General features: G+C 50.2%; 1 protein-coding gene across 1 annotated transcript; it reads right to left on the reverse strand.

Annotated features, from left to right (window-relative positions):
- Positions 1-1,705: 1,705 nt before the first annotated feature.
- PODANS_1_14730 (uncharacterized protein) lies at positions 1,706-4,049 on the reverse strand (the record flags this gene model as incomplete). The annotated part of the gene is made up of 2 exons (XM_001906873.1): positions 1,706-3,752; positions 3,820-4,049. The coding sequence occupies 2 exons, from the start codon at positions 4,047-4,049 to the stop codon at positions 1,706-1,708; spliced, it is 2,277 nt and encodes a 758-aa protein (XP_001906908.1).
- Positions 4,050-11,290: the final 7,241 nt, after the last annotated feature.

The following is an 11,290-nucleotide window of genomic DNA, read 5'->3' on the forward strand; positions in this document are numbered from 1 at the left end:
ATTCTAAACTAGGCCTCGAAAGGTGAATTATAGGCCTTCAAGAGCAGTTAGCAGGCATGTATCCTATTGAAAAATATGTAAGCTAATGGCCGTTGCGCGGTTTGCTGACTTGCAGTGTTGATTGGAACGACGTGAAAGAACAAGGTATGTGTCCTTTGTCCTTGAGAAAGTAATCTTGTAGAAGAGCACACAAAGACATTATCCCGCTGTTTCATCAACAAAGCTGTTGTCTCTACTCACAATAGGGGTAATCCAAGTAGACGTGCTCTCATGCGAACTGCCTATTTAACAACCACATCTCCACTCCAAATCCAATTCTCGAAATCATCATCAACCATCTCATCATCTCATCTCATCTCATCTCAACCCACTTTCTACTCTTGAAACCAACAAACTTACAAGGCTAAGTTTTACACTTTCAAGTTACCACCACCAACACCAACAAACCACCACTAAGCAAAACCCCCAAACACCAACAAAATAGCCCGCACTACCACCAGCCGCCGCGTCACCACCCACACCGTCAACAGTGTCACCCAATCCATCGAGCACGTCATCGAAGAGGAATGGTGGAAGTGTGTGTGAGTGAGTGGGATGAACTGATATTTAGAAGATTAATTAGAAAACACGAGTTGTTGATCAACTATTTAAAGCTGTCCCCGTTTGCGTTTGAGTGTTTGTGATTCGAATTTTGTTGTGTAACCATTGCAAATAAATGCCATACCAAGGTATCAGAAAACACCTCATGTTGCCATGCATGATGTTCTCAGATTTTGTGTTGTGGACTCTTGCTGGTGTAGTTGTTCTCCATGTCACTTCTTCCGGGCGATGTCTTCTTGTTTGTTACCGATATCAAATTTTTATTCTCATTTATAGAATATTCCTGTTTTTTTCCAAAGTACCAAACCATCACATAAAAAGCCAGAACCTCGCCAAAAGACAAGTAACAAACGTAAAGATCTCTCTTGATACAACGTAAAAGGAAGGTTATTCATAAGTGTCGTAACGTAATTGGTGATGTGCATGACTCTTCCTTGCCTTCGCATAAATTCAAGACAAGGGACGGGAAAACGGAAGCATGTGAAAGCAAAAAGACCACACACACTCAAACCAACACCAAAGATAAAACAAGCACCAAAGTATTACTCACGGCTCTCTTTGAAAACAACGTGTGACCAGCCCTTCTCTGGTCGAGAACAATCAAGAAATCTCGTTTGTGTCTGTCTCTCTCTCGCTCCTCGACTCGTCCCCTGACACCTCTCCATCATCGTCCAATATGCTGCCACTCCCCTCACCCAGCTAACGCATTTCGTTTGCTCTGTCAGCGCCCCAAAAATGTCGGGTCGCCTTGACGGCCTGACAATCACCCACAAAAAAACCATCAAAGGCATGTCAACGGCAAAGGGAGGCTAGCAGAGGAAGGTCCTGCTCAAGCAAATGTCGAAGGTCCAAAGAGTGAATATAACTCGGCTTCCCCGCAGGTCAGACAAAGTCGCTCGGCTTTCACCGCCGCCTTCTGTCAGCCCTTCTTCAAAATGCTGTGGCTTGTTCCTGTCATTACAAGGGGTTTGCCCCTGATGATTTGTGCTGGCAATGCGAGTGTTGACTCGAAGCTGGATTTGTGTGTCCGAGCTCCGAGTGCTGGGCAATAGGAGTGTTGTTGATAGTTGATAGATGCCAAAAAAACATCGATCTGCTAACTTTCTCAAGAGGTGATGGCAGCAGCATCAGGAAGCTCTCCCATCTCAACACTCTCCACTGGGCTCATTGGTGTCCCTTTTGCCTCTGTCTCATACTCAGGGGCAACAGTGAACTCATGGGTTGACGAATTATACCACAGCCATCTAGGATTGGAGGTTGCGATCTTGTGTCCCAGCCACAGCACACGCTCCTTGCGCTCCTCGGCCATGGAAGCAACTTCAAAATACTTTTCGTCATCGTCGATCTTCTCGTTCGAGAAGCAATCACTGGGAGAAACTCTGTCCGCCCAAGCAAGGCCCCGCATGGCATAGTCCTCTGGCAAAGGTCTTCGAGACTCAGACCTGGGAAGAACGGTTTCCTCAATGCGACTATAGTTCTTGCAAGACCCAAGCAACGTATTCATCATCAACGCAGTCCGCTTCCAAGGAAATGAAGGTGCCACAAAATGAATGGCCTCGGGCAAGAACGTAAGGTGGTAAATGAAAACCAGAGACACATGAAGGAATGGAAGAATGTTAGGGTCGCCATCCCTGCGCGCGACGATATCGTAGGTTTGAGAAAAGAGCTTGAGCGCATTGGCCAAGTCTTCAGGGACAGGAGAACCAAGATCGCCGTCTGCCATCAACTGATCTTGGGCTTCTTCATCGGCACCACGGCTTTGCTTCAATGACTTCGAGATTGGGTTGGCTTCGTTTCCGTAGCCAATCACAGCGCAGCAATTGGAAATGCCCATGTGGTAGCCAGCCTCGAGCCACTTGCGGCTGGAGCGGGTGATTTGGCTGTCCAGAGACTGAAGAAAGTCATCCATGGTTGAATGCAGCTTCTCCATCTGCTTGCCGCTGAACATGATGGCATGGACCTTGACAAATGCGAACTCGGCAACCGAGAGCCTCGATTGCTGCTGATTGGGAGTCGGGGCCATGATTGGGTCGAACAGGGTCATGATACTCTCGCGAGCAGAGCCGAAGGGAATCGCGACACAAAGGGACTTGGTGTAGTAATAGAGCTGCTGAAGCGCATTGGGACGAGCAAGAATGGCCAAGTGGTGATACAGCCGCCCGGTGGTTGGAGCCTTGTCAGAAGCCTTGGAATACCAGTGACGACTCACGGCGGTCCAATTTTCCCGGTCCCGGATATCGTCATCCTCGATGGCCATCCTGTAACGCCCAAGGTCACCAAGGCATTCGATCCAGGTGTCCTCGAAAGCCGGAACAGTTTCGTAGAGAAGAGCCATCATTGAATATGCGAGGTAAATGAACATCAGCATGTGTTCAAGACTCGCTGGCAGCCGGTGTCTAAGCAGCTCGAGGAACGAATGAATACCATGCCGCCACATGCGTGCAGGCATGGCATACTTCGATGCCAATCTCCGCAAGGCAGGACTCGCAGAAGGGTGCTGAGAAGCGAGAAAAAAGTCGTGGTGTTCGTGAAGCAGGGTCCTGTGGAGAGCGATCAAGGCTTGCCATTGCTCGTTGTTGAGTTTGTTTGTTGGGTCATTTTGTGAGTTTTGGGCATTGTCAACCTCGATGCATTTGCTCTCCACCATCACCAGCCCGGCGTAGATTCCTTTCACCTCGGCTACCAGTTGGTCCTGGGAGATTGGCCTGGTTTCAGGTTGCTTGATCAGTTCCGTCGGGTCATTTTCCTCAACTTGAGTAGAGCTTCGTGATGTCGACGTGCGTGGTTGGCGATGTGGTGGCTTGGATGTTGGAGTAGATGAAACTCTTGAAGCAACATTGGATTTGTCGTAAGGACGTTGAGAGGCTGTGAGGTCGGCATCGGGCGTCCAAAGGGTGCCCTTGGCAGGAGGTCGTCGGTCAATTCGGTCGGGCTCTATCCGAGCCTTGGATTTCTTTGGGGGAGAAGGGCTGCGGGATCGGGATGGTTGGCTTTTTGAATCCGGAGTCGATCTCCTGCTGGGTCGGTCCGGTCCGGGAGCACCAGAGTCTGGATCTAACGGCCTCTGATTGGATGTATGTGTGGAGGATGGCACGGCCTTTGCATCTTTTGAACTGGGATCCAAGTTGCGTATGGCGGGTTTGCTCGCCTCTCTGGTATGTGTGAGTTGTGGGTGTTTGAAAAAAATAGAAAAGCAGCGAGGACTGCGAAGACACTTACCTCTCTATTGGGGGGGCTTCTTTCCACTTAGTGGATATCAGCTCCTTCTTTTCCTTGTCGGTGCTCTTTTCGTTCAGCGACCTGACGTGGACTGTTTCGTAGTGCTTTTCATACTGGTGTTTTTCGAATGTTTCATAGGCATATTGAGGATCCTCGCTGCAGTCGGGACAGTTGATTTTTTTGGCCGATGACCGCCGAAGGTGCTCATTCCATTTCTTGCTGAAGTCCATTATTAGATGTGTAATATTCTCTGACCGCGGTGGTGGTGCGACAGTGTGCTGGGAGCTGTTTGATGGTGAGGTTGAGATGGACCGAGCTGCTCAACGAGCATTCTATAGAGTGCGATGTGATTGGCCACTCGCCCGCTCGAACTGGGAGGGCTTGGCAATGAGGGGTTTTGCTCTGAATGGTGGGAGAAGGACCGAAAAAGCGGGGGTCCGAAGTTCTGTAAAGAACCAGCAAACGCAACCGGCGGGGAAAAGAGCAGCCGAGTTCAGTGCTTTCAAGATAGAAGAGGATCTTGTTGAAGCAGAAATGTTGTGTGGACCACCGTGAAGATGTATTCATATGAAAGTAAGAATGTAGGTCCACCCATAGACTCTAAATTTGGTTGGCCAGGCTGCCCGTCCGCGACCCAGCGAAATCTTAAAGCGGCAACAGCCCTTCTGTAAGGCGTCCAGTGGTTCGCAATTGGGCCGCCATCCAGCAGAGCCGCAATTCTTGACGCACCCCGCAGCTCCAACCTCTTTTTGCTCCTGCCTGGCAACACTACCATTCTTCTCACCGAAACCTTCGCTCAAGAGAGGTGCAGGCTTTGCACTTCATTGGCGTGATTGAGTGTCCTTGTCCCCAGGCAATCTGGGATTCATGTTCCCTAGGCTCTGGTCAGACATCACTCCCACGTCAACCGGTGTCTGCAATGAAAGAGATTATGGTTCCAAATAAGTTGTGACGGGGCTCTATCGGCTATTTCTGCCTCCCCAACTGGACCTCCTGTTATGCATGGCACGCACTGGCCAGACTCTCGTCCCATCCTTTACCTTTCTTTGACGACACAGTTATCCTGCCCGAAGTCACACTCCATAAAATGCAGCCAACTACTCGATACGACATATCTCAAAGAACATGAACGGAGTGATAGCACATTGGAAGGAACACGTCGGAATTGGCAGGCATACTTGGAACTGTTAAGGGCAGCGAGGGCTGACACAGACGGATGGAATTCCATTTTGCATTCCATAAACATTCTCTATTCCTTCCATTCTCTCCGTCTGTTTAGCTATTTCGTGTGTATGTTCACTCACAGCTCACAGCATTGGTGGCAACTTGAGAGACAACATTCCACCAAATGTGATTGGTTAGCCCTTGGAGGCATCCTGTTATAAGTGGCGTGTGGCCAATCATCTGTGGCGCCTTGATAACGACTGCAGCTGGAAAGTTCCAACCCGATATCTCTTTGAGTTCAAGATGGTCTCGAACCCGGCCTTTGCCCCTTGATTTCAGCTTCCTCGAGACTCTGCTATTGACCACAAAGACGCTAAATAGTCATCAGGCCATTTCTGCACGACCAACCTCCGAAGCATCAGCGTGCCATGAACCTTGGACTCGACCCTTGAGGCCTCAACTCGGTTGTGTCTGCTAGTCGAGATTTGGAGGATTATCGCCGAAGCCGTTGTGTTGGCGTTACGAAGGGGGCGAGTTGGGTTTTCGAGGCGCCTCTTTTGGGCGAGGATATCAGCGAATCGTGAGGGCAAGGTAGTCGCTCATTCGGCCCTTCAGTACAACGCTCGTATCGAACCGCTTCATCAGACCTCAAACCCTCCTTAGCGACTTTTCGTGGCGATTATTATGGGTCAACTTGCACGTCAACTTGTCGGGCACCTTGTCTAGGCAGCGGCCGCCTATCGTCACTATTTTGAAGGCTGTTGTGTGAGAGTTTGGGGACACGGCACACGAGAGGACGGTCACTCGTCCGGAGATAGTGAGGAAGGCAGCGAGGGCGAAATTAGAGCAGTAGCGGGGAGGAACAGGTCTCGCGCTACAGTTGGTTTACTGCATGATTTGGGTTAGTGAGTCATGGGATGTGTGGGGGATTGGTGGGATTGACCCAGCAGGAGATTGAGAAGCAGGGAGTGAAGCGAATCCCGTCACCAAGAGCCAGTGAGGATGTTTAGCTTGGTGTCAAGGTTCTGAACTGTGACACGTCGGTTCAAGTGGTCGGCGACATGTTGTGCCTATCAAAGGTGCAGTTTAGGGCCAATTTTGATGCCGCCTTCTCTTTTGACGGCACCGATATTGGGGAACATCTCGAAGGCCATTGTTGTGGTGGCTGGAATGACTTTCTGTGGCTACCTATGGATGGATGGGAAAGGGTCATGGCAAAATCCCCAGGACTGGCATCACGAGCAGTTGGCCAAGTGAGCATGTGTCTGCCGATGATGGCCAAGTAACAGATACAGGGCGTCATCATCTGTCCACTCTGTCACACCTTCAGAGTATTTGACAAATTTGCAGCGAGTTCAGCATAAGCAACATGTCTTCATTCACAAAATCTCCGCCATTTGATACCCACTGCGCAGCACTTGTCACCGCATTGACGAAAATTCTGATCGCGGTCAAGGTCACACCGGTAGCCATGTCAACAAACAGTTTGATGGCTCAACCGGGTCAGCAGTTACAGGGCGTGGCGAGGGCTTCCATCAGCAAAATCGAAAGCCAGCATACACAAACCATGGAGGATGCCCTGCTCGCGTCTGCAACACTCCTTGCTTGCCTTAGCTTGTTCAACCGCTATATCTCTGGCACCACCGGAAACTCAAATACCAGCACCATCAGCTTACGCCCCAATATCAGCCCTGTTTGCCCGCCAATTGCATTTTCCCGCCCTCTGCGTCTGCTTGAGTTCAGGCAATTCTGCAGTTGGTTCAGGTACTCCATCTGTGCCATATTACCGCACTCACAATCACCAACCGACCGAGTCCGGTACACCCAGCATACATGCAAGCTCCAGGTCGCGAGTTGATGGTGAAACACAACTCACCGACTTACGCCTCAACTGAGCCCGATGTTTCTAACTCTTCATTCCTCTAACCTTGCTGGAACTCAGAAGGTTTCGGTCAACACCAACCTCCCCTAGCTGCAGAGCAATTACCGGTTGTGTCCCTGCGGAGTAAGTTAACTCCGAGCCCTCACCTCACGTAGGATTAAACAGAGCCGTAAGCTTCTTCTCGGTGGGTGTCTAATCGGAACGCATCCTGTCCTCACCGCTCTTGCGCCGGTATGCTCTCCCGGCACGGTCCGAGATGCTAGTCATGAAGTCTGCGTCGTCGTTCCGATGAGAAGCCAGGGGTTCTCCACAGCACGCTGCCTTCCGGTCTCGCTCATTACGACGCCGTTATTGACAAGTTGAAGCTATCGACTGCAGGACAACTCATACTACTTCTTCCCTTGCATCAAAAGCGCAATTGAGGAGGTTTTTCAAGGTTGGAGGGTTGGATTGGGTTGACATGCATACTCATCTCTTCATTGGAACTCTAGAAGGAGAATTCACTCCGTTGTTCAGAACTACTCTCTTTCGTCTCTCATGTTGAAGACAACACAATACATCTTTCCATCATCAGGGTAGCTCCAGGTCGGCTTAATAGGCCTCATGCAGGTAGCCGTCAGCAGAGCATGGTTTCACCAACCTGTACTGTAAGGCTGGCCTCGGTGCCGATGTTACACCACCATGCCAACTGCCGGCGAGGCTGAGACATGGCTGCTTCCCATTGGGAAAAGAACCGACGTCATTTGATGTGAGGCTTCTGTGGCGTACTCTTAGTCTCTCATGAAAAGCCCTCTACTTGGACTGCCATCGCCATATCTATGCCTCATATGTTGTTTGCCCGGGTATGTACACGTACAAAACTCAAGAGACTTCAGAAAGCATCAAATCTATAGGCGCGGATGAAGATTCAATCTGGGTATGGGTGCCACGAAAACCCCAAGTTCTGCATGTATTGCGTGCATTTAGCCGACCACAAACTGGGAGAAAGGGCTTGCCCTTTTGGGTTTGGCTTTGCACGACGTAAATGAGGTGTTCTATAGCTGTTGGGAGGAGGATGTGTGACAAGGAGGGTGGTGACCGTTGCTTAGTTGCCTTGTCATTGACAACATACCTGAGATTACCTACTCCCTGGCATTGCTCAAGGTTGGGGGGGCAGTGCTCAAAGTATGAGAAACTTCGAGATGATTAGTGCTGGGGAAATTGCTTGAAGTGTTGTTGAACTAGCAATGTTGTTTGTGGGGGGCTAATGTGTCACCTTCTGGTTGGCAGTTGTCTGCAAAAGACCGAAAGTAGTATCAGCCTTGCAGAACCATAAAGCAACTACACCCAAAAATGACTTTTAATCTATACAGAAAAGATGATGGGCTGGCTTCACCAGTTTACTATGAATCTGGCTCCCAAGATACAAGAATCAGTTATTGACAGGCTGGGGGGAACAACTCAACGACACCACACTGAGAACAGTTCGTATTCGTTGTTCCAACTGCGTTCCATCCTCTATCACACTCAGCTCGTTTCCAATCTACGTTGGCACTGACAATGATCATCATGAGCATCACGAGCATCATCATCAGCCTAGTAGCCTTGCTCCTTATTAAGAACTGTAATCACTGGCTTCGAGAAGAATTCCGAAAGACGCATCTCAGTGCTCTTCTGACCTACTCTAGTAACTCACATTGTCCAGGAGCCTTACCATTTCATTGCTCTTCCATTCCTTTGGCCTTCGCTACGTGGTTGCAAGACATTTTTACCCCAACTCAACCAACTTGCTGGCACGTGAACGACTCCAAAATGCCTCGTTGTCATGTTGTCTCACCAGACATACGAACCAAATACTCCAACAGGCCCTCAGCCCGGTTCGGTCATCAAACTCCAATAGGTTACCAGATCCTCAAGCTCCATGATCTTCACGGCACACGTGGCAGCCCACTAGTAAAGCAAGGTCTGCTGTTAACCTTCCAACCCATCCCTAGTGGCTCCCTATGACTGTTGCCCTGAGAGGCAGAAGCACAAGTGCTGGAGAGAAATTGAGCAGACCAATTGGAAGCATTGTTAGCGAGCAAAGATCGATTGCATGGGTCACGACCTCACCTAAACAGTACCCTCGCAGACGGTGCAAGGTACGCTCCAGATTCAGAAGCTCTGTGAATATTACAGCTATCTGCCGTGTAACAAAGGGTCGTACCCCCACCCTCCAACTGCAGCGTTACATCAACCTCCCATCTATCAAGAACAATCTGAAAGACACGCACAAATATCGTACCATTCTGGAGTCTCACCATCACACATTCAAATTATCCCGAGCAGCATCTTTACACCAAACTGTAGCACGATCCCGCTTAGGTACCACTCTTCTTCTGCATAGAACCCCCAATTCGGCATTCCGGTGTCTGGGTAAGGTGTCGCTCGTCGTACATCGGTCGGTAACTACCGGGCCCCATTCCCGTTTGTCTAGAACATGGTTGTCCAAGACGGGAAACTCTCACAGCTCAACAAGGCAGACTGCTTTCCCACTGACTCGGCTCGCCGCATTAGAGCTAGGTCAAGTGATTCGTGTCGCCTTTCCTTTCGCTGACCACACTACCTTATCCACAATATCAACATGACCCCCCATTATCTAAAATGCAATCTATCGGCATTCCGTGATGTCACATTCATCGGCTCTTGCCCTCCCTCTGGTAGGTATGATGTGAGGTTGCTGTCATTCTTTCGGATAAGAGCTGGTCAAGCGAATCCCCTCATCCGGTTGGTCGCCTTACCAGCCTATCGACTGCCTACATATCGCTTTACCTTGGTAGTAACAACCCAGCAATCAGAGCATCAAAGTTGAGTTCGCATTCGCGCAATACCTTGACACTCTTAGGCAGGGCTGCATATACCTAGACATGCAGTAGATGCAGAGCACCCCGCTATGATCAGGCATCCCTGCAGCCACGCCAGATCCGATCCGGTGAGTTAAAGCAACCCAGGGCACAAGGAAGGCTTGCCCGGAGACAAGCCTGGTTCGAGATTCCAAAGGATCAATTGGCCTTGTACGAACCCATCCCATCGATCCCAAAACTCGGTGTCTCGTAGGCCTGATCGTAAACACCTACTTGCTTTCCTCGAAGGACCGTAGCGCAAGGCGTCCAGTCCACAGTACCTAGTCAAAGCACCAAGGCGAGCTTGTTTGTTCGCCGGAACGCACAAAAATGAGGTCAAACAAAAGCTTCAGACCAAGAAAGGAATCAAAGAACACCGAGAAGCTGAGCCAACGACGACTCTGCGTTGGAGACAACTTGCATCAAGGCGACCGATTTCGACCCGGATTTCGGAGCTGACCCAAGTTGTCGGGTCCAGCTAATATCAAGGAATCTGACAGGTATAAGGCTGAGCAGGTGCTGATAAGCTGGTTATTTTTGAGATGATGGGGCTAAGGCGGCGTAGGGCGGTGCAATACATGTGAGCATTTCTCACTGTGTCAGAAGTAACGAGAGCAGTCATGATTCTCGGTGTCGATGGAGGTCCAGATGTCGGACAACCTTGGAAGCTTGGCAAGGCGCCAACGGTTTTCTTGTGGGGACAGCGGGCATCATTGTGGGGTCCTTTCCCTTCGTAGCACAGCCAATGGTTCTCTTCCCCCGCTTAGTGAAGCCCCTGAGCTGAACGACCTCACCACACCGACCTCTACACCGACGAAAAGCGAATCAAGGCACAGAGCATGTGGCGTTATCATTTCAGCTCAAAGTTGATACATCTCTCGCCTTTCTACTCGTATCAAAGCCGTCGCCTTGTTTCCTCAGCTCTCCACGGGCAAAGGCGGGGCGGTCAGTCGGAGAGTCACAAGCGGAGAATTTAACCCGTCATTCGGCTGTCAGAAAAGAAAAGAAAAAAAACCAGAGTATTGGACGACAGTTCTTCCCGATGTCTGAGAATGTTGCCGTCAGATGCTTGTCGGTGAAGGAGAGAGGAAGGTGCCAATTCTCAAAAGCTGCAGAACCGCTCGTGGTTTCCGTAACACGATTTGGTGAACGGAGCTGAGGAGGGGGGCGGAGCTTGAAATGCTGGTCTCTACCATATGGCCACGCGGCCGCGATGTTGTAGGTGAGAATAAAGAATCAGAAGTTATAGACGAATTAGTTTTTCAGCATGAATGAAAGACGCTTCTAAAATGCGGGGTAACCCGCTCTGCGGCTCAAACAGGATTTCCTCAGGGATTGCGCGCGGGTTGGGGGCGGCCGCGGACAGTTTCATCGTTTGGATGCCTTTTCTCCTGCAGGCGGCGTTCGGCTCATGTTTGAATGTCTGAAGGCCCACCAATCCGAAGTCTAACCCGGTGTCCCGTGCCGGAACCTCCTGATCCGCATGAGAATAAGGTTTTGGGGGCGCAGAAAGAATTTGGACCGGAGCCGGCCCTGAAAATCTAGGGCACCTGATGCTGGGGGC

The sequence above is a fragment of the Podospora anserina genome, chromosome 1 (assembly GCF_000226545.1).
Source record: "Podospora anserina S mat+ genomic DNA chromosome 1, supercontig 4".
Classification (NCBI taxonomy): Eukaryota; Fungi; Ascomycota; class Sordariomycetes; order Sordariales; family Podosporaceae; genus Podospora; species Podospora anserina.